This window comes from Silene latifolia, chromosome 2, assembly GCF_048544455.1.
Source record: "Silene latifolia isolate original U9 population chromosome 2, ASM4854445v1, whole genome shotgun sequence".
Classification (NCBI taxonomy): Eukaryota; Viridiplantae; Streptophyta; class Magnoliopsida; order Caryophyllales; family Caryophyllaceae; genus Silene; species Silene latifolia.
The window spans coordinates 182240849-182265361 of record NC_133527.1 but is presented as its reverse complement, the minus strand read 5'-3'; the positions used below and the strand labels follow the sequence as shown (position 1 = coordinate 182265361).

Sequence of the window (24513 nt, the reverse complement as noted above, 5' to 3'; positions counted from 1 at the left end):
CGCGACTGGCAACCACCTCTCTAATAGACGGCGACCGACAACCACCATTAACGGCAGATTAATAAACTCATAATGTTAAAGTAGTATGATTTTTTTTTAAAATATTATAGACCCCATAGCTGTTAATCTTGTTACTAAAGTGGCTGAAACTCGGACCATGGGTAGACCCAGAGACCCTCTCCCTTACCCATAGGGTCCGGGTATGGGTCCTCAAATTTTAGACCCTTGCGGGTCTAGGTCGGGTACGGGTCCAAAGGGAAAATCTCGGGTCCGAGTCTAGGCATACCCTACCCAAACCCTACCCATTGCCATCCTATTGAGGCTTCTATCTATCCAACATTCCAACTCCCCACCCCATTATACAACAAAAAGATAGTGGCATTTAACATCGGTGACTATTACTCCTTACGTTCCGATTATTTATTTACTTTTAATTTTTGGTATAAAGATCAAGAAAATAGGAGATTAGTGGTTATTACTTATTAGTGAGGATAAGTGGACATGAATCACATGATGGAATGTGTATGATTAAATGACCAATAAAAAACTTACCTAATATAGAAATGTAAACAAATGAATGAGACACTTTAAAATGGAAAAGGTAAACAAATGACCAGGACGAAGGGGGTACATACTTTAGTTAAATTACCATTTTATCTATGTAATTCGCTTAAACTTATAATTATAAGTATAAAATAGCTGTCCCGACTCAACAAGTCATTGAAATCGGCTCGGCTTGAGCTTGCTTTGATTGACGTCGTGCTTGAGTTCGAGCCAAGCTTGACGAAATATGAGTAGACCCCAAGCTCAATAAGAGTTGGATTAGAAGCTTGTCTGGCCTTGTTTTTTTTTTTTTTTTTTAATTTTGTATTGAAATAATTTGTTTTAGCATTTCATTATTATATTTTCTTTTTAAAATAATGCATGTTTAGTTAGATTTTAAAGAAAAATATGCGAAAATATAATGACAATGTGAACTCGATCTTTAATTTTGTAGACACGGAACGAGCTAGGAGCCGAGTCCGAGTTCGGCACAAATATGAGTCTATATCTCAAGCCTATTGCCTTTCTAGTTGAGATTGACCCGATTAGTATATCTTTAATCATGCTTAAATTAAAGAAAAATGTTCAAGCAAAGTTCGAGTCATTTTTGTAAAGTTAGTGCCAACTATATCATCTAATCTCTTAATAAAATAGTTTCGTTGGAGATGTACCCTAAGTTTTTACCTAAAAATTATTGGCAATACCTTCATAATTTTACATATTAGTATAGAGATTATATAACCAGTTTTATCACAATTGATTGTACAAGTTCAATTAAATTTTAACTTTGACATCAAAAAATTAAAATATAACATAAGCTCAGTTAGATATATTATAATTGTACAATTCTCTTATACAATCAATGATATAATCCTATTTACCTATTTTTACATAGTTATGTGGGTATTATATTATGTTGCGTCTCCATAAACAAGTTGCAACTTTATTTAAAATATTGTGCAAAGTGACTCGTTTCCCTCTTTTCAAATAATTATTATCAAGAATTCAATAAGGCTCCTAAAAGACCCTTTTCCATTTAGTTCAACCATGCACCTTTTAGAAGAGACTAACTAATAATGACAAATAAACAAACTAATGTTGCCAAACTACGCACTATATATAACTAGCACAAACTAGCCTTCTACTAGTTCTACACTTCCTACACATTATTTGTGATCACATTCCTAACTAAAAGTTGTTCACAATTTTAAGATACATCACAAAAATATATATAGTCTAAAAACTACAAAATTAAACTATAATGGATATAGAAAAAATATTTCATATGAAAGGTGGACATGATGATACTAGCTACTCCAAAAACTCAACTCTTCAGGTTTTGTGGTCTTTCCTTTTTTATTGTTTTGTTTTACATTTCGTATCATCTCGGTTCACATAATTCTGGTATAAGGTATGAGTTTAGAATACACCAAACTCATACCTAATGTTTGTTTCACGTTTTTTGTAATTTGATATCCATACTACCTTATTAACGATTAAATCAACTTACATTCATCCCTAAAACTTCGATTCAAAGTACAAATTTAGTGAATTCAACTATTCAAGGAATTGAACCAGGACGGTCCAAGACTCGATTATTTGGATACATCACAAAAAAGTCTTAAGAAATACTCCATCTATTCCAGTTATATGTTTACACTTCCTTTATTTGTAAGGGAAAAATAAAGGAAGTGTAAACATATCATTGAAACGCAAGTACAAAATTAAACTACAACGAATATAGAAAAAATATTTCATATGAAAGGTGGACATGGTGATTGTAGCTACTCCAAAAATTCAACTCTTGAGGATTTTGTCTTTTTTTTTTTTTTTTTTTTTTTTTTCATATCGGTTCACATAATTCTGGTATAAGGTATATGAGTTTAGAATGCACCAAACTCATACCTGATGTTTATTTCACGTTTTTTTTTGTAATTTGATCAGCTTACATTCATCAGCTAAAACATCGATTCAGACTACAAATATAGTGAATTCAAGTGATCGAATTGAGCCAATACTCGAATATTTGGTTACCTAGAAATAAAATTTGACGTACTTTTGCAGAAGAAGGCCTCAGAAATGGTAAAGCAAATAACAATGGAGACAATTCAAGAGGTATACCTAACAACCAGCCCTCAAAACCTCGCGGTAGCAGACTTGGGATGCTCTACCGGTTCAAACTCATTATCGATAATAAAAGAATTATATAACGCGGTGATAAATGCATATAACAAGGCTCAAAACAACGGTCCAAAATCGCCACCACCACAACTTTGTGTCTACCTTAATGATCTTCCCACCAATGACTTCAACTCTATATTCAAGGCTTTGCCTGAATTCTACCAAAATAATATTTGTAAGGAAGTCGACGATGGCAATCGCGTAAATGGAAGTGATCAACAGGGTTATATTCGTCCATCTGTGTTTGTTGCAGCTTGTCCTGGCTCCTTCTATGCTCCTGTTTTCCCTCCAAACTTTTTGCACTTTGTCTACTCTTCCTACAGCTTGCATTGGCTTTCCAAGGTAAGTCCAAATTGTTGTTTTTTTGAATTTCCTTATTTGCCCCCTAATCTATGATCATATTGTACTCCGTAGTAATTAATAATAGGAAATAAATATAACTGTTGGACATCAACCATCACCTTAAGGTTTTGATTGAGATGATTCATCTATCATGGTATCAGAGCCACTGCCAGTGTGATCAAAGGTCACGGGTTTAAATCCTGGCAGCCTCTTTTAGCACATGGTATGGGTAGAGCTGGACTCCAGCACGGGTCAGCCCGGCCCACACCAGCCCGCCCGCACCAACGGGCTCAATTATTCCCAGCCCGTGCAGCCCGGTCCCTAGCCCGCACAACCCACCCCAATACCCGGGCCGGTCCCGGGCTTCCTCTACCCCAGCCCACACCACCAAGCCCGCATGGCCCGCCCTTTTTTTAGCTCATTTGTGCAATTGGGCCGGTTCAGGGCCATAAATTCTCCAGCCCGGCCCGCCCCAGCCCGCACACCCCCAGCCCGTGGTGTGGGCTCGGGTTCCCTCTCCACCAACCCGGCCCGGCCCGCACCAACCCGGCCCGATGTCCAGCTCTAGGTATGGGGGAGCCTGTGCACTAACCACTCTTCGAGCCCAATGGGCATTCGAGTGAGGGGGCGGAATATGAAATAAATATAACTATTGGACCTCAACCATCACCTTAAACTTTTGATTGAGATGATTCGTCTAACAATTAATAGGTTACCAGTAATAATGAAGAATTCGGTAAAATGGAGGGAGTATGTTATTAAACAATATTTTCTACTTAATTATTTGGGTTTTTCATTCGACTCTGCGCGCCTTCGTAGAGTCGTAATTGACATTTTGACCATAACTATGTTCATTGATGTATTACTTATTTTTGTGAAAATATCTTTTCCGAAAAATGTAAATTCTTAAATATGTTACTCTGTATTATTTTTTTCACACAAACATATTGTTTATAATTGTGTTAGAAATTTCTAAACTGACAACACCGTAACTATAAAAACTCGAAAAACACTTCAGATTATTATGGGATAATATATATTCCTCACCATTTCAATCTTCATATTCATCAGATGTCCCCGAAGAGATTTCATATTCATGACTCATGAGTGATTAAGATGAACTAATTTTTATGAAATATCTCCTGCATTCATGCTTATTAGGCTATGTTTGACAAAATAGCTAAAAAGTTAGTTGAAACGTAAAAAGAGTAGCTAAAAATGGTTAAACAAGCTGAAAATTAGCTAAAACTGGTAGTTGATATTGCATTACAATAAGCTAGCTGAAGTAACATGTCAAACAGATCTTTAATTTTATCGTGATAGTTTGAAAATAGTTAACCTTTTCCATTCAGCTATCATTCATGAGATATACTCCCTCCTATTCACTATATTTTTCCCTATTTCCTTATTCAGATTATTTGGGTTTTCTTCTCTATTTCCTTTTTTGGGTTGATTTGTGTGGTCCAAATTAAATTGTATATTGGTTAGTGTGTTTTGTGTGGTTCAAATTCACTTTCTTATTTCTTGTGCAAAAAGGAAATGGGAAGAATATAGTGAATAGGAGGGAGTATTATAAACCGATTGATAGAATGATTTTCTCTTTCCTCTATCGTTCTAAAGAAACTATGAATTGGCCCATATTCTATGGTATCGACATAATTTCTTTACTTTTGGAAACCAAAGAGAAAAAAACAAGGAGATGTCCTACAACTATGCCTAAAAGTAACTCTTAACCTACTCCAAACTGCCCCCTTACTCTTCCAATTGAACAAGTGCTTTGTGCTTTTATCAACACAAATTATCACAACTTTATAAGTTGACCAAATTATGGCTTATTGTGTAATAATACTGTACAATAAGTCTTCCTTAAAACGACACTATCTGTTTTAAGTTTAAGACAGGTCAAGTGCATATCACTTGTATATATAAAAATATATAGGAAAAATAGTACATTTGTTTTATTATATACATAAGTTGTATGTTGCTTAACCCTTCTTAAATTTAAGACGGATAATACCGTCTTAAATGAGAATTTGTGAATACCGTAATGGGTGAAGAAATAAAAGTGAGAGTGATGGTGATGAAAAACATTGACATTGTAACATCGATCAATCCAGAAAAGTTACATGGGTTATATTATTAACTTGTCGTTTGTGATAAAGTAAGTTACTTTTGCTTGTGAAATTAAACAATTTGTCATCATGCTTTCTAAAGGTAGGTACGTTTTAGAGCACCCACATTGAAGAGGATGGTGCATCCTCTTAGCACCTTCTCTCCTCTAAGAGGATATCCTCTTCAATGTGGGATTAATTTTAACATCCTCTTTGAAAGAGGAAGAGGAAGACTTCCTCTATTTTTAGAGGAAGTACAACCTTGGCCCTTGTGTCCACTCCCCTATCAAATTATTGCATATGCATTTTATTTTATATAATTATCACATCAACTAATATTAAAAAAGAATTAAAATATGAAAGAGAAAGTAAAGAGGATCCTCTTTGATGTGGGAAAAAAAATAGAAGAAGAATAGAAGGAGGATGGAGATAGTGGAAAATGAGTTGGATGAAAGAGGATGTGAGGTGTCAAAAAAATAGTGGAAAAGAAAGAAAATAAGAGGAAGAGTACATACTCTTCAATGTGGATGCTCTTAGACTAGACTAGATCTAACACTTTCCATCTTGAGAGCAAGCCACCCGTGTTCTAGAAAATAAGATAAAATAGGACAGTCTCATCAGATAATATCGAGTTTTGGTATTGCCCTTTTACAGGGTGGATTGTATAAGGCATACACCATGTATGAGATAGAGTAGTACTGAAACTCAGTACCACCGAATGACGTCCTATTATTATCATTATTTTGCCTAGTTGGCTGATGGCTATGAAGTTTTCATGACCGTTTCATAAAATGAAGGATATTTTAGAATTTTATCATAAGTAAAAGTAGTTGTTCGAAGAGAAAAGTACATAAATGAGTTTACATAAATATCGAACTACTCCTAACAAATTCTGTGGTGGAAGGGAGTACTTTGTAAACATAGTCTCGTCAATTTGACTCTTTAGATCATGAAAATGTCATGAGCTGTAACAGATATGTGGAGGAAAATAAAAGTTAAAGAAAAGAAACATCATATATATTCTAGTTTATAGTGTAATTGATTTGCTTGGTAGATGTAACAACATGTGAGTTACGTATACTTACACAAATTCTTTAAGAGAGACGGTTTCTCAAGAGACTTGACCAACTTATTTTGGCAGTAGACCACATAATTTAACACTAGCCAAATTGTATTGATGCTACAGCTACCCCCTTTAAATTGCCTCTAATTTCCATGATATTCTATCCTACATTCCTACCCCATCAAAGCAGAAGAAACGTAATGGGGGTGAGATTACCATAAATAGACTAGGGTAATGGGGGTAAGATATACTGTAGATGATGAAGAACCTCATAGACCAATTTGTCGTGCATATCTCGCCCATTTAATTTAGCGTCGATGAAATTTACATGGCCATCGAAAAAAAAATTACTCGTTACTTTTAGGTAGATATTGACGGAGTTACCTATGCGGCTATGCACGGGGCTCACCCCTCTTATGCACAAAAAAAAAACCTATGCGGCTATGCAACATCAAACTTTGGCATAATAGTTACAAACTACTTCATCCGCCTTAGTTATTTGTTTATTCTTGTTTAAAATCGCCCAAACAAAAAAAACAAGGGTTTTCTACGTGATGTCCTTGTACTTCTTCGAATTCTACGTGGTACCCCTCGCTTTTCAAAAATATGAGCGATACCTCTAAACTTAATGAAAACATCTTAAAATACCTAAACTTCTCTAATTCACCTCTTTTAAATGTTTAGTTGATACATTTTTGATTTATTTTTCGACAATAATTTGTCATGCCATTAACATAAACCTGGCCTGGTTTACTCAATCATAAACATATTTTCATTACAAAATTTAACTGATTAAAAACGTAATTTTTAGTAGTTTGGGTATTTTAGGAACATTTTACTAACTTTAAGGATACCACTGATATTTTCAAAAACGCAAGGGTATCACCTAGAATTCGAAAAAACACATAGATATCACGTAGAAAAACCCAAAAAACAAAGATAAAACAATACATAATTTGTGTAAGTTTTCAGGTTCCCAACGGGATTTATGATGAGAATGGAGAGTCCATGAACAAAGGCTGTATTTACATTTGCAAAGAGAGCCCTGCGTCAATAATACAAGCATACGTACAACAATTCCAGGATGATTTTTCGCGGTTTCTTCGACTGAGATCACAAGAGCTTAAAAATGGAGGTAGAATGGTGTTGGTCTTACTTGGTAGGGAAAACACGAACCACATCGATAGAGGCAATTCATTTCTATGGCAACTTCTTGCTCAATCATTCCGAATTCTTGTATCTAAGGTATTTCACTACCATTCAGCACCTTATATCTTCATATTTCGGCGATTTTGATGCTGAAGGGATTTGGTACTCATGACTTTACCAACTAAGCTAGTTGACATCTGTATAACACAGTAAAGTACCAGTAGTATTCCGTATTTGGTAGTCTAACAACAAAATATTGACAGACCATTATACACGAGACTTACTAATACGCTATGCAATGATGAATGCGTACAGGGACTAATCCCAGAAGAAAAGCTCAATTCTTATGATGTTCATTTCTACGCACCATCGAAAGAAGAAATGCAGGAAGAAGTGAGAAAAGAGGGTTCGTTCAAAATGGTTCGTTTTGAAATGTTTGAAATTGAAAGAGACGAAAATTATGGAGACAACTATGGCGTAGATGTCGCAAGAACGGTGAGGGCTATACAGGAATCGATGATCAGTCACCATTTTGGCGAAGACATTCTTGATGATCTATTCGATACATATGCGAAACTGATAGACGAGGAAATGTCTATGCAGGATATTAGGCCTGTTACCTTCGTTCTAGTTCTTAACAAAGTATGACTGCTTTACTATAATATGTTCTCTTATTTTTAACCGAAGATGTCTTAGTCTAGTGGTTAAGACGGAGGTATTGTTGATAAATAGGTATCAGGTTTGAATTGCCCTTCTCCTCTATTGTAATGCGAGTGCGCGCTTTGTTAGAAAAAAAAAATATTCTCTGATTTTAATGTATTCTATCCCTCTAATTAGAGTTTCTACTTTTTGTACCATGTACCAAGTATAAAGTTCGTACCTAAAATTTTCTCACGTATTCCTCATTGTAGATGTCAATTAATTTAGCCGATGAATTATTATATACGGATAATACATTATCCTTGACATTTTTTTTTTCTCCCGGTACTATTTACTTGTACAAAACGTATATTATGGCAAAAACATTCTGAAATTATGACCAGAAAATACATTATGGTATTTTATTTTTCTAAGAAGGAATTCAAATTACAGAGTAGTTCGATTTTCTAGAATAAAACCAACATATCTTATCGTTTCTTTGGGTGAGAGAAGAGAAAGGAGGGTGAACGCCAAAGACCTATCAACCGTGATAGCGACCGATACTGCAGTTTAGGCATGGATAAGACCTATGTGAAGGTATTTGGTTTTATTGAGACGAGAAGGCGATGAGAAGTTCACAATAAGCAGACATTACTGCTACTGTTAACGTCGAAGTCATTTCACAAACATAGACAAATGAATTATATACCTCATAGCGACATGTCTTTTAAGATTTTAAGAATATTACAAATTATAAATCAATTAACAGAACACGACGTTACAAGTTTTATAATCCCTACAGATGATGATAGCAAGAACATGGGCTTCACCTCCGGCTTAAACGCAATTCATGACCCACAAAGTAGAGTGGTAGAGGTACCAGCTCATCCTCCACGAGGGAGGAGTTGAGGACCCATAGAGTCTATGATGCTCTTCTTCACTAAAGCCGGTTAGAAAACAACCCCATACAAACACCAGGTCGTCCTAGGTTTAACTCTAAAAGGAGGACATGAATGCAGAAACATAAACAAATAATAGTAATCACATATTCGACAGGAAACGACAAGATTAGACTAAAACAAATGTCACTTTATCTCTATTTCTACAAAAACGCCGGCAAGGTAGATTTTCTCTTTCCCGCATTCTTCACGCTAACTTTCATCGTTGCAGATCTCAGAGAGAGTATAGTACAACAATTTAAAGATCAAACCTGGTATCATATAACTTTTATTTTACCACCGTATCCATAGTGCTTGAGAAGTCCTTCATCTTGTCTCCAGTTTTCTTTTACTTTGACTTCAACCTAAGCAAACAACTAGATTAGTAATTCAGCTGAAAACCCAAAATCAGGAACGATGTAAACAAGAATTCCCGTCAAGGTTGAAGCACTCTACCCCATAATTCAGGCTATATCAACCAACTAGCTTTTGAGTTGAGTAGCAAAAAGCAAACTAATTGAAGGAAAACCCTAATGCCAAAGCTTAATAAAATCTTCCAAAGGATTTAATAACTGTATGACTTAAATTCCATTACGATTCCACAATAATATGAAACGAAACATAGGAAAATTTTGTACCCATTTTGGTCGTGATTGATAATTCCCTTTGAAGAGTGTATATACTACATAGGGTAATAAAGGCCACTCCAAATCTTCTGTAAGTTCAAACATTATGGTAACTCTGTTGATGATGGAGAAGAGAGTCGACAATGGTAGTTTGTCCAATGATTTATTTAGTTGTTTGTTTGGACCTTAAAGGTGAAAAAAAAATTCACCTCTAAAAACACTTTCTTCTGCAAGAAATCTTCAATATCGAGGCGTGCAGCAGTTGCAAGAAGTTTCAGAGCTTTTCCCTCCTGCAAAGGTTCATGATTAACAAGAATTTAGAACTTTTATCGGACTGCAGAAGATACAAAAGATCCTAGCACTAGCAGTGTTTATAGCAATTAACAAAAGGATTTCTTACGTATCTATCTAGTAGCTCAACACATTTGATAAGATGAGGTAAGAAGGAGAATTCAATAAAGAAATTTATGGTTTCCACAAACAACTATCCATAATGTGCTCCCAAAAAAAAAACAAAAAAACACTATTCATAATGCAACTGGTAATGACCAAAAGGTTATAAAAAAGAGTTTCTGGAATGTGGCCTGAAATGATCTTTTGGAGGTTGAAGGAGAGAAGGGCGAATTTAGGAATCTGGGGTGGTGAAATTTACTGTTTACAGGATTTGGATGGAAATGCAACAATCGGATACGATATCATCATTCCTTACTTTTCCAATAAGTATAATCTTTTGAGAGTTCTTCTCAACAACAATCTCCACTTGAATGAAATCTTTTGCAGCTGCCCTAGTTTTGTAACTCACTACATTAACCTGCAAAATTTGGCATTACAGTTACCACTGCAAATAACAGATTTCGTTGGACAATGAAGTGAATGAACTTTGATAAATTTACCTGGCATACATATGGAATTTCATTCTTGTATTGCAAAAAGATCTTTTCTCTGACAATTTCAGCAATGAAAAATCTTTCGGGATGTTCACTAGCAATGTCCTACAAATCAAGTATAAGACAGCTCATCATCCAAAGACAACAGTTAGCGGATATAAAAAGGAGTTAAACATAAGGTATATTCACGAAACAATACTCAGGAAGAAACTAAAGTTGAGCAAATACTTTCGGATAATAGGGTGGTCCAAGAGGAAGCTTTGATAAAATCCAATCTTTAACATCGTCAACTCCATGACCGTACTTAGCACTCACAGGTATCACCTCGTCAACATCAGTGAACTTTTCATACCACTGCAACAAGAAGGAGATGGGTGTGAGTTTGCAAGATAAACATCAAGGACACTAAAATATAGCACGACATTCTACACACATAGATAATACTTCATCATAAATACACACCAGATCCAATACATGCATATCCAAATATCTCTTCTTTGTTTTGAGTTTTGACAGGTAATGAATTCTGAGTTTAGCCTATGTTTGGGCTGATTATTTTTTATTTTTTATTTTTTTTATGAAAAGGAATAGACATTAACACGGGATTTTCGTCATTTTTCTCTTTTCAAAAATGTCAAGGCAATCTAATATCCAGGCCCCAATCTAATATCCTCAAAGCCATGTCACATCATCGGATGGGGTAATAGTCAAATGAGCGGCAAAATCTGATTTAACATCTCGTGGGTGAAAAATGGGGTCGTTCTGATGCTTTCCTTCGCATGAAATTGAAGTTATAGTGCTGGTCTGCTGCATGTTCTAACATATTCGTCAAAGCTACATCTTGCTATTTCCTTAACATCTGGAAGTCATGATGCTCAATTGATTATATGTAAACCTCCCTCAATCCACCACTAAGATCCTAAGAAAACGATGCTCTCTTAAGGCCACTATGTTGAGTGTCAATGAGAATGCCATTAAAATAAAATGTATGTCCTGTAATACAATTTTTCAAGGACCTCAATGCTCCAGCACTCTGGCAATAGCTTATTGCTATCCCCTTTCCAATCCTACAACCAACAAAACTTACCTTGACATTCGTAATACATAGAGGGAGTCAGGGAGTCCTATATTATCATTCATATCCTTTTCTTAGGGGTAAGGAACCCACAAAAAAAAAAAAATTGTTCAAAACTTGCAGGCAATCAGATAACTTCACTCACACATCTATGCTTGTTTTTTCCATTATTTTTTCGCTTACAGAATTTACAGATGCATTTAAAAAAACATGTCATCACAGACTCGCATATGATAGCTACCAATATATAAAATTTCAGAAACATTTATAATCCAGATCCAGTCCTTGACGCAATTTTCATCTTGGGTCATTCAGAAACCGCCTATGTGTTGCTAATACAAGGGTAAGGCTGCGTACATCTCCCCTCCCCCTTTCTTACCCGGCAATTTGCGGAGCAAGTAAGGCACTGAGGTGATGTTCTTGTTGTTGATGTATAATGCAGATGGAATGATCTGTCGCTCAGTGGATATTATTTGAACTGCTATACTAGTCCTCCATAAATAATAAGAGGTGAACCAAAGCAGTCAGTCTACTAATATCGGTTCATAGCATGATTACGTGAATATTCATTCTCCATTTTTTTTCAAATACGACACCCTTAACATGGACGTCACTTAATATCATAGGAGTTACACAACAGAACAGTAGAACGTTTTCCGCAACGGTATTTACAAGCTCACTGCTGAAACACAAAATCAGTTGCCAGCTTATTATAGCTAATATGAACTAAGTTTTCATATTTCAACATCAAGTTTAGATTACGAACGGAACGCAGTAAACAAGAAAGCTCAAATAATGAGGGAATTATTTGAATATGTGCAGACCTGCAGTTTTTTTGCAATTTCACCGGGTTTGATGAGATCTTTCTTATTCAAGACAAGCAAGGTTGGTATCTTATCTTTCAGTTCCCCAACACCTTCGTTAAATACTTCATCTAACTGAAACAATGTAGCACGACATGTAAGATGAATCTGATATTAAGAGGTGGCGATAAGGAAAGAAGTCAAGAACCAATAAATGTACATTTTCCGGTGGTTTACAAGCATCAACCACCACGACCATACAATCAGCGTTGGTGGCAGCACTTCGAACATTCTTCATCATCATAGTGTCCAGTTTGTGCATTTTCTTTTCAATAACTCCAGGCGTATCATAAAGTACCATCTGCAAGCTATTAGAAGCTAATTGATAACTTATGCATGACACAAAAAGAGGTAAAGTATCACTTGACTGTTAGTACAAAACCGCACATATTCTTGAATTTTCTCTAAAATGTAGAGTTAATGAGATTTCATCATTGCATAAACATTTTACTAGAACCACAGAAAAATTCAAAATCAAGAGAAGGGTACAAACAGATTACTGGCCAAATTTGATCAGGTTTACTGATTAAATCTTCCAAACAGTACCAAGTTAACACTGGAAATATACATTCAAGCAGATACATTCAAATCGAGAACATGTGCTCAAAGCAATAAAGGTTCATTTCAGAGCATTCGTATTTGACACAAAAACAACCCACTACGGAAGTACTGGAACGGGCATAACATATTACAGAGATCCACGTCTTTAAATACTAAACATATGTCACCAAGGTCATCATTCCAAGTAAAATGCATACCTGATATTCTGGTCCAGAACATATACCAAGGATTCGATGTCTGGTAGTCTGTGGTTTATCAGTGACAATTGAGAGTTTCTGGCCAATCATTTGGTTCGAAAGCGTACTCTTCCCAACATTTGGCTTGCCAACCACAGCTACATAACCTGCATGTTACAACATGCTGTCAACAGAATCCATCAGAGCACACTGTACATGTACAAGAATATAACTGAAATGCTGTATTTGGATTCCATAGGTATTGTTACCTTACCACCATCACTCAATGGTTTTCTTCTTTAATTTCCGAGAGCACTTAATACAATCAATGAGGATGGTAACGATAAAAGAGAGCAAATCACATATTTGTTGGTCCATTACCATGATCATACATTTGCTATTAATTAGACCCTACTTCTTTCTCCTGAATATTATCACACTTGCAGGCATTGCAGCTCAGACTTGAGTGACAATACTATACAGTATACAGTACTACACAGATTAATTTTTGAATGATATTCACACCGTAAATCATTTGTTTACCTTTGATTAAAATATCCCTCGCAATAAATATTAAAAACGAACCAGTATTTCACTACACTTGGGGAAAACAAATTTCGCTTAAAATTCCTGAAATTAATTAGTGTTGCTCTTGCTCGATTGCTCCAACTTCAATTAAATTCACTTCAATTCGGTTCAGTTGAGTTCCGATCCTATAAATTCACTTCAATTCAGTTCAGTTCAAGACTCAAGTAAGTTCTGAGAGAGATTTCGTCCAAAAGAACGAGGCCTTACTCTAAATAACAATCAATTAACAAAATAATTAAAACAATGAGAGTAAAAAGTAAAAAACAAACCACTCCGGTGATTAGAATTAGGATCAAAACCATTCTCCTCCATCTCATACTCATCAAGCAAAGCAATATTCCGGTCCGGCTTTTCGCTAAGTGACAGAAACCCCGCCGCTGCTGCCGCCGTCAATTCCGCCTCGTCGTGACCGGCTTCACCATAGGAAGAAGAATGATGGATGAATTCACTCCCTCCCTCATCTTCATCTTCATCGTCTTCGTATTCGTATTCGGTTTCGCTTTCCTCCTCTACGACGACGGCGCTGCGGTGCTGGAGTCGATTACTTCTGGCCGTGAATTTAATGTATGCGGCGGCGGACGAGGAGAGATGAGAGGAATTTTGTGGCGGAAGTGGAGAAAGACAAGTAAAGAATAGGTTGTGATAATGGTGGATTATCTTTCGTTCTAGTTTGAATGGTGGAATTTGCGCTGTAATTGCCGCCATTTTTATGCACCAGGTCGTTGAAGAAGAAGATATGTTATCCTCTTTCACTGGAGTGCTTGCTTTCTTTATTCTTCTCTCTTTTTTTTGGGATTATTTTGGGTGGGGGGAGTTCGGGTCGACACACTAGAGTTGGCATTGGGCCGGCCCCCAAAGAATGGCCCGGCCCAGGCACGGATATTGGGTTGGCCGTGTCGTGTCGTGACGTGCCTGGCCACTCACCCAAACCCCCGCCGCGGCCCGCTCCTGGCACGCCAAGTTTCGTGCTCGGGCCGTGCCTGGCCCATGGGCCGGCCCAATAGCCTTAGTATTTTTTTTTCTAAATACTTTTTTATTTATATAAATAATGAATATTAATGATTTAAATATATATTTTATTAAATATTAATGTACTTGATGTCTTGATTAGTTGATTACTTGTATTTTTAATGTACTAGATTTAATTAAATAATTAAAAAAAGGAATTTAATTAAACTAGTTGTTGCTCCGCGCCCTACCGGTAGGGCTGAGCAAAATTATACGATACGGTTTTATTATACGTATCCGATACGCTATACGAATTTCTGGATATCCGATACGAATTTTCGGATATCCGATACGGTTCTTTAAAAACCGTATCGGATAAGGATGGGCAAAATATGAAACCGGATATACGGTATCCGATATGGTTGCCTTTTTTCTAGAATAAAATATTAAAATATATACATAATTCACAAAATATCCAATATGGTGGTGATTAAACCTTATTAGTATTAAACTTTATGAGTTATTTACACTTAATATCTTTTTAAAACACTTTTAAGTTACGAAAAAAACCAACAATCACATATAAAAAAGAAAAAAATATTAAATTACATAAGTGAGGCTGAAAACCGGATACCGGATATACGCTTTCCGGATATACGAAAAAACCGGATATACGGTTTCCGTATATACGGAAAAACCGTATCGGATAAGGATACTATAAAAGGAGATTTAAAAAACCGGATATCCGATACGGTTTCCAAAACCGTATCGGATATCCGGTTTTGCTCACCCCTAACCCAAATTATCGATTTGAACATGGCATGGTATCATTGATCTAAAATAGTTGTCTGGTATTGTAAACCTAAAAGTGTCATATAGTTCAACTCGAATAATATACGGTGTAGTAATTTTTTCAAAGAACAATAATAACATATCGTATTATTGTCCTAGACAAAGTGAACAATTTTCATCTGACCGAAACCGACTAATAATATCTACCAACATGAAAAGATTTAGATTATATACGGAACTTGACATATTCCGAAATCATAAACACGAAATGATATATAACCAAAATAATTCTATTGTAATACGATCAATCCTCCTTGGAATAAAAAAAAGATTTAGACTATATACGGCAGTATACTCCGTATAAAATACAATAAATCTAGTAGAAACTTAGATTCAACATCCGTGTTTGGCAATAGAAGAGTGCAACAAATATACAAATGAGTAATGGACTTATACATACAGGGATATACGTAGGCGTAGGAGTAGTCCGGTCTGGTAATGCGGAGATATAAATAGCTTAGGGGTCGTTTGGTTGTATGTAGGAAGTTGCATTGCCTAGGAAGTGATAAATCACATGATTTTAGAATTTATGTGAATTAGGAAAAGTTGTTTGGTTGCATAAAGGAAATGCAATTCATGTAGGCATTCCCACTTACCTAGGGGGACCTAGGTAAGCAACTTCCTCCATTATGGAGGAATTAGAGTTCCTAGGCAATTCTATTTCATGTGAATTGGGGTAACCAAACAAGTTACCCATTTTGCAATTCACATGAATTAGAATTCCTGTGTTATTTAATGGGTAACCAAACAACCTCTTAGATTAATACTCCGTATCTAGTTATCTAGCCTTCTGTGTTTTTGTGCTCGTGGCCTTCTGTGTTTTTGTGCTCGTGGATTGTAGTTGTTTCAATGTTTCACACTTCCATTCAAGTCTTCGACGGCCATCACCTCATTGTAATTTTTGCATTATCCATTATAACAAAAATTATTTTTATATAATTCATTTCTATTTATAATTTATTATAGTTATATATATTGATTTTTATATACATAATTTATTGAACAAAAGCAATAGCCAATGCATATCTTTTTTTTAACCAACTGAATGTTAGAGAATAATTAGGAAATATCTAATTATTCTAGTTTGTTCTAGTCAATATATTCTTTGCATATTTTTAGGATGTAAATCTCATGTACTTAGGAAACCCTAACTACCTAACCTAGCTCCTAATCTGTATAAGTATACGTCTCATGTAATCCTATGATCATCATTCAATAATATCAGTTTACATTCTCTACATGGTATCAGAGCCAGTGTGACCGAAGGTCACGGGTTCAAATCCTGGCAACCTCAAAACTCCTCAAAAACGCGAAGTGAAAACCCAGCACACGGTACGGGGGAGCCGGTGCACAACCAACCACTCTTCAAGCCCAATGGGCATTTGAGTGAGGGAGCGTAATAGGAATATTTAATGTTTCGTCACTCAAAACACAGTTCCCTCTTGAAGTTATTTTCAGTGATTTGTGGACCTCCCCCGTACACTCGTTTGATCAATTTAAATACTACGTCATTTTTGTCGATCATCACACAAAATTTACGTGGATATTTAATCTCAAAAAGAAGTCCGACACCCATCACACTTTCCTTAACTTTCGTGCTTTTGTAGAAAAACATTTCTCACGTCCTATCCTCACGCTCTACTCCGACAACGGAGGTGAGTTTGAAGAATTAAAACCGGACCTTGCCTCGTTTGGTATCCAACATCTCACATCACCACCACACACCCCCGAGCATAATGGTTTTGCGGAAAGACGAGATCGCCATATTGTAGATACCGGTCTTACGCTTCTCTCACACGCTTCCATGCCCCTCACCTATTGGTCTCTAGCCTTCCAAACAGCCGTGTATCTCATCAATCGCATGCCTACCTCAACTCTCTACACTGACACCCCATACTTTCGTCTATTTCACTCTCCACCCAAATATGTCAACCTCCACAATTTTGGGTGTCTTTGCTACCCCTGGCTTCGACCATATACCACACACAAACTCGATCCCCGCTCTATTGCTTGCATTTTCGTTGGCTACTCTCCAACTCAACACGCATATCTATGCCTTGACCCGAACACCAATCGCATCTACAGCTCACGCCATGTCCGCTTCATTGAATCGACCTACCCCTTCCACACACCTCCGCTGCACAACTCCACACCATCTCTCCCTACCTACGACACCTGGTGTCAAGTACCCATCCCTGTCATCTCCCCTGCCCCGCAACCAAACCCCCCTGACAACCCAACTCCCTCCTCACCTCGCACTCCCATCAACGGTACTCCCACCACTCCTATAAATCCTACTCCAACCACGACCCCTTCCTCTCCTCCACCATCAGACACCTCCTCTACTCTTTCACCCATAACGCCCCTCACATCTCCATCCCCTTCACCCTCCCCTGATCCTCCACCGCAAACCCAACCCACTCACCATCATGGCACTCGTGCCTCCCATAATATATTCAAGCCCATTGACAAACTTAATCTCACAGCCCAACTTCACTCCCCCGAACCAAAAACCACCAAACAGGCCCTGCTCCACCCTACCTGGCGTGCTGCAATGGAGACACAAATTGCAGCCCTCCACGCCAATGGCACATGGGAACTCGTTCCCCCATCCTCGGACCAAAATATAGTGGGATGCAAATGGGTATTCCGCACAAAGTACAACACCGATGGCACCGTTCACAAACATAAAGCTAGACTAGTTGCCAAAGGCTTTCATCAAAGACCCGGTCTCGACTATAATGAAACCTTTAGCCCAGTCATAAAACCCGTCACGGTCCGTTTGTTACTAAGTCTTGCCGTCTCCCACAATTGGCCCCTTCGTCAACTTGATATCAACGATGCCTTCCTTCAAGGCACCCTAACCGACACGGTTTATATGGCTCAACCCCCGGGGTTCGAAGATCCTTCACACCCGTCACATGTGTGTTGTCATCGTAAAGCCATTTATGGCCTAAAACAGGCCCCTCGGGCATGGTACAATGAATTGCGATCCTTCCTCCTCACCGCGGGTTTCACAAATTCTGTCTCTCATACGTCCTTATTCATTCTTCATAGAACTTACACTTTGTTTGTTCTTGTCTATGTAGATGATATTATAGTTACAGGATCTTGTGCTACTCAAGTTACTGCCTTCATTGCTTCCCTTGCCAGCCGCTTCTCTTTAAAGGACCTGGGTCCTCTCACCTATTTTCTTGGTGTTGAAGTCCAACCATGCTCCCAAGGTCTCTTTCTAAATCAACGAAAATACATTTCTGATCTCCTTGCGCGAGCTAACATGACCGATGCCAAGGCTGCTCCCACTCCCATGGATGCTACCTTCAAATTAAGCCTCCGCGACAACACTCCACATGACAACCCCACAGAATACCGTATGCTTGTTGGCAGTCTCCAATATTTGTCTTTAACGCGGCCTGACATTGCGTTTGCTATCAATAAACTCTCGCAATTTATGCATCAACCAACTATCTATCACTGGCCAGCTCTCAAAAGGCTGCTACGCTACTTGGTTGGCACGGCTTCTCATGGCATTATTATCCATCGTGACTCCCCTTCCAGTCTTCATGCTTACTCCGATTCGGATTGGGGTGGTAACAGGGATGACCTCTCATCAACTAGTGCGTACATTGTGTATCTTGGTCGCACTCCTATTTCGTGGAGTTCTAAGAAACTCCGCACTGTAGCTCGTTCCTCCACGGAAGCCGAATATCGTTCGGTAGCCAATGCCACTGCCGAATTAACTTGGCTATGTCACTTACTCAAGGAGCTTCGCATTGCTATATCCTCGACTCCAGCCGTCTACTGTGACAATCTAGGCGCCACGAATCTCAGCGCTAATCCCGTCTTTCATTCGCGCATGAAGCATGTCGCACTCGACTATCATTTTATTCGGGAATAGGTTCAATCTGGCTTTGTGCGTATAGTTCTCATTGCTAACGACGATCAACTCGCTGATGCACTCACCAAAGCCCTTCCTCGTCCTCGGTTTGACATGCTGCTATCCAAGATCGGACTCTCAGCTCGGCCGTCCGTCTTGCGGGGGGATGTTAGAGAATAGTTAGGAAATATCTAATTATTCTTGTTTGTTCTAGTCAATATATTCTTTGCATATTTTTAGGATGTAAATCCCATGTACTTAGGAAACCCTAACTACCTAACCTAGCTCCTAATCTGTATAAGTATACGTCTCATGTAATCCTATGATCATCATTCAATAATATCAGTTTACATTCTCTACACTGAATAATATATGCAGCTTTATAATTATGATATTAATTATCTTTTAATTTACTATTTTAAATTTTTGATGGTAGTTTACAAAACATGGACTAATCTCTATTTTAATTATCTTTTTATTAATACAAATAATTTAATCTCTATTTTAATTATCATTTTAGCGACAAAAATTATGGTTATGAATGAGAGTATATATATATATATATATATATATTGATATAGAGTATTCGGTGAAATAATTGGGTATATGGTTATGAATGAGAGATAGTGCGTGTACCTTCTTATTTTGTTAATAACTTGTGGTAAAAGCGTTTGAGGATTTGAGATATTGTTATTTAGACTGTCAATCAAGGTGTATAGAGTGGTTAGCACTACAAGAAAACAACTGCTTAGCGACCAACCATGGCGACCAAGCGTATATTAGTTGCTAACTCGCAACCAATCATTATTTAGTCGCTATTAGCGACCATTTTACTATTAGTTGCTAAGTTGGTCGCAATTTAGCGACTGAATGTCCATTGGTTGCTAAATTAGTTGCCCTTTAGCAACCATCCTATATTTAGTTGCTAATTTAGTTGCTAAGTCGCAACTATTTTATAATTAGTTTCTAACTTAATTACCATAGAACTAATTTGCATTTCATGTTATTTTTTTTTAATGTTATGTGTTTTGGTGGGAGTCTAAAGACAACCATTTAGGCGGCAATTTCCCCCCCAAAACTCAGTTAAGAATGACATATTCGTAAAGAATTCAGGCGGATTTTCACGTCAAGGGAACCTCTATGGAGCTGAAAACAGTGTGAGTTTATTTTTTGACCGTCCAAGTGGGTCATCCAAGAACTTAAGGCAAGCAACCCCGAGTGTAGTATCAGTACTTGAAGAACAACTTGCATTGGCAACTTAACAACTTACATCCACTACCAAAGAGTTGGAAGATACTAAGCGACAACTTGCCGAAGAAAAGAAAAAGACAGATGAACATGGAAATGACCTGGCTAGTCACAAGAAGTTGATTTAGGGACTATATGATGCACTAAATGGGATGTCTCAAGAGATGCGTAGGTGCGCTCCCAGCCAGTTCGAAAGCCAACAAGCATAAGTGCTACTTTGTCTAGGTACTGTTATTCCTGAGCTAATAATTTTTAGTATATAACACTTAATTGGAAGGCCTCTGCAACTTTTTTGTACAAGGAGGGAGAATTTGAAGCATTCAGCAAATTTTTGGTATATAAGGGGGAAGAACTTTAACATTCTTGGCTCATGAGGCCATACATGAGATAAATGGGCATAAAAGTGGAAAATATGGAAGGTTTGCATTGAAAGCTGATATGAGCAAGGTCTATGATAGGATTCGATGGGATTTCCTAGCGAAGGTCATGGGTAAATTTGGTTTTCCTGAGAGATTAATTACATTGATCATGAGTTGTGTCACGACGGTGTCGTACGAGGTGTTGCTTAATGGATCGCCCCTTAACCCTTTCTTGCCGAAATGTGGGCTTCGGCAAGGGGATCCTTTATCACCTTATTTGTTTATTCTTTGCATGGAAGTGTTATCGGGGATGCTGATCCAGGCCCAAAATCGTGGGTTGTTACATGGTATTAGGCTATGTAATCAGGTTCCACCCTTGACACATATCTTCTTCGCGGATGATGCGGTTTTCTTCCTCCAGGACACAGAAAATTCTGCTAAACACTTGAGGGATATTTTGGATGCGTATTGTGAAGCATCTGAACAAAGGATTAATGACGCAAAATCTGGAATTCTTTTTAGTCCAAGCATGAGGTTGAATCAGGCTAGGAAGTGTCTTCGGGTCTTTAATATTCGGCAAAACAAAGGGATTGGTAAATACCTTGGAATCCCAACGGAATTTCAGGGGTCTAAGAGGGATTTATTTATGACGCTTACTGATAGCGTTATGAAGAGGGTCTCTTCTTGGAATGGGATTTTTCTTTCATCAGCTGGTAGACTTACCCTAATTTCATCCGTTCTATCAAATCTCTCAAATTACTTTCTATCGGTTTTCAAAATTCCGGTAAGTGTGACTAACAAGATTAATTATTTGTTATCACATTTTTGGTGGGCTGGATGTAAGTCTGGAAAGGGTACTCACTGGTGTAGTAGAAATTTTCTGAGTTTGCCGAAGAGTTCTGGAGGGCTCGGAATGCGTAATATAGAATGTCTGAATCAAGCTTTGCTGGCTAAGCAGGCCTGGAGGATTGTGTCAGGTCAGGACTCTATCTTTTGTAAGGTTTTTAGAGCAAAGTTGTTTGGACGGCAGGGGATGGGTACAGGATTGGATTACAACAGATCAAGTAATGTGTCATGGGGGGTGAGAAGTCTTCGCTATGGTGTTGACCTTTTATCTCAAAATGTCGCTTGGAAGCCAGGGATAGAATCTAACCTCAATATTTGGAATACTTGTTGGGTGAATGGTGAGACGCCGGAGCCGAGTGCTGAAGCTCTACAACCAGAAAATGCTGGTTTGAAAGATCTGACGATCAAAGATCTTCGTCGTGAGGATGGAGGTTGGAATGAGAGGCGGGTTAGGTATCTTATCCACAAGGAGGTCGTGGATCACGTATTGGCCATCCCTGTCTGTGTTTCGCAGGTTCACGATTGCATTTATTGGAAGCACACGAGAGATGGGGTGTATTCGGTGAAGAGTGGATATGGGGTTGCTTTTAGTAAATTTATGGCGATGCACGCGAGTTCAAAAGACAAAATGCGGATGAATGGAGCATGGATTAATTTTTGTAGAAGGGGCCTTTGGAAATTACCAGTACCGCAAAAGTGGAAAGTGTTCTTATGGCGACTTATTTCTGATTCTCTTCCCATGGGGTCTAGTCTGGCTAAAAGGAATTTTCAGGTAGATCCAACTTGTAAAGTATGTGCGGCTGGTGAGGAAGTCCTGAAAACGAGAGCACATATGTTTCGGGGATGTGGTGTGGTTCAGCGCATTTGGACCTGCTCGGACTTGGGTATTCACGTTAATTGTGCTCCCTCCATGGATATTGGGGAGTGGATTATCAACTGGGTCACATATCTGGGTAAGACAGAGGATGCTGAACTTAAAATGGTTAAATTCTTGGGTACTCTGTGGTGTTTGTGGGTGGTCCGGAACATGGTGGTTTTTAATGGGGACCGTTTTCATCCCCAGATGTTTTATTGTATATGGAGAAGCACGGTGGATATAATCGTGAAGGCACGAGATATGGGAGATAAAGGAGATGTGGCAAGTAAGGATATAGGGAGGGGTTGTGATTCTTTGGTCCGGGAGGTACGTGATGGACAAACCTTTTATGTGATCGGTGGAGCAACATCGTGCATTTCAGTTAAGGTAATGGTCGATGCGGGATGGAAATCTGTTAGGAATGCGGCTATTGGGTGGATTGCTTATGCTGAGGATGGTGCTTCTTTATTCACTAGAAGTGTTAAAATTAATGCGCAATCTGCGTTGCAAGCAGAAGCATTAGGTCTAAAGGATGTGTTGAGTTGGGCTCGTGAACAGGGAATCCTTTATTTAGAAGTTTCTTCGGACTGCTTGCAGCTGTTGCTTCAGCTGGCTGGGAATGAGATGGCGCATCATTGCACTTAAGGGATCCTTGATGACATGGGTCTCTACTTCCCGTATTTTCATTGTTTATGTTTTACTTTTATTCCTAGGCGTTTTATAAGATTGCGCATGGCCTCGCTATGAGGGCCATGAGTAAGTAGTGTTAATGTGTAACCTTTATGTATTGCTGCCAAAAAAAAAAAAATTGTAACATTCTTGGATTTTCAAGAAGTTTTAACATTCGTACATGCTAGCCGTCACTTTTTGATGTAAGGAGGTAGAATTTGAAGGCCTCAACAACTTTTGTCAAGTACTAAGATTAAGATTCGTACATGCTAGCCATCACTTATTGGTATAAGGAAGAATTATTGCCTATCTTTTGTAATGTGATACAATAGCTACTATTGTAAATCTTTTTATATATGAAATTTTTCTTTATTTTGACTACTTTTTGTAACACCCCCATACTCCAAGTGCCTTACCAGGACCACTTAAGGCATGGAAATGCCACCATCTCGGTTACTCGAGGCAATGATAATCAAATAGACCATATAGAAACGTACTTTAGTAATAATGTTTAAAGTGATACAATCCAAAACCGAAACTGATAAAAGGGAAAAACAAAGGTTCTCAACTGTCAACTACTAAACAACTACAAAATGTTCGACACAGCGGAAGACTTCTAAAACTGCAACGTGGTGACTCATCCCAGCTATCCCATACGCATCGTCTCATACCTGCTTACCACCCCCGAATGGATCACCACAATTTTTAAAACATTTAAACGGGGTCAATACTAACTACATAAAACAAAGTCACAACGAACAAGTGCATAAACAACTCAACAACACAACAATTACCCAGTCTCTATAACCAATCTCCACACAACTGACTTCACACTAAAGTGTGTAGTCCTGCCAGAGTATCCATCGCAACAAGTACTCCACACCGCCAGTGGGGGACCGCAGCCGTACCCACCAAATCCCCGCTCATCACCACTGAGCGATAAACCCAAGTTTCCTTAATGTGCACATCCCCTCCTGTGGCGGGTTCCACAGAGGGCGAACCAAGGGCGTGAAGCCACTCCCGCAAGTGACTCCACTCAGCCAGGGACGCGCCCCAAAGATCACAGACAGATACAAACCAATCAACAGTATGAAAACAACAACCGTCTAACAACTC

The 24513-nt window shown here is 38.0% G+C and overlaps 2 protein-coding genes across 2 annotated transcripts; one reads left to right on the top strand and one right to left on the bottom strand.

Annotated features, from left to right (window-relative positions):
• The first annotated feature begins 1480 nt into the window (after positions 1-1480).
• Positions 1481-8261, top strand: LOC141643599 (putative methyltransferase TCM_000336). The gene is made up of 4 exons (XM_074452812.1): positions 1481-1879; positions 2608-3066; positions 7213-7485; positions 7705-8261. The coding sequence occupies exons 1-4, from the start codon at positions 1805-1807 to the stop codon at positions 8035-8037; spliced, it is 1140 nt and encodes a 379-aa protein (XP_074308913.1). The 5' UTR covers positions 1481-1804; the 3' UTR covers positions 8038-8261.
• A 445-nt stretch (positions 8262-8706) lies between these two features.
• LOC141643598 (GTPase ERA-like, chloroplastic) lies at positions 8707-14535 on the bottom strand. The gene is made up of 9 exons (XM_074452811.1): positions 14012-14535; positions 13176-13321; positions 12578-12718; positions 12379-12492; positions 10708-10833; positions 10486-10584; positions 10302-10403; positions 9802-9882; positions 8707-9331 (listed from the first exon to the last, which is right to left on the bottom strand). The coding sequence occupies exons 1-9, from the start codon at positions 14445-14447 to the stop codon at positions 9245-9247; spliced, it is 1332 nt and encodes a 443-aa protein (XP_074308912.1). The 5' UTR covers positions 14448-14535; the 3' UTR covers positions 8707-9244.
• Positions 14536-24513: the final 9978 nt, after the last annotated feature.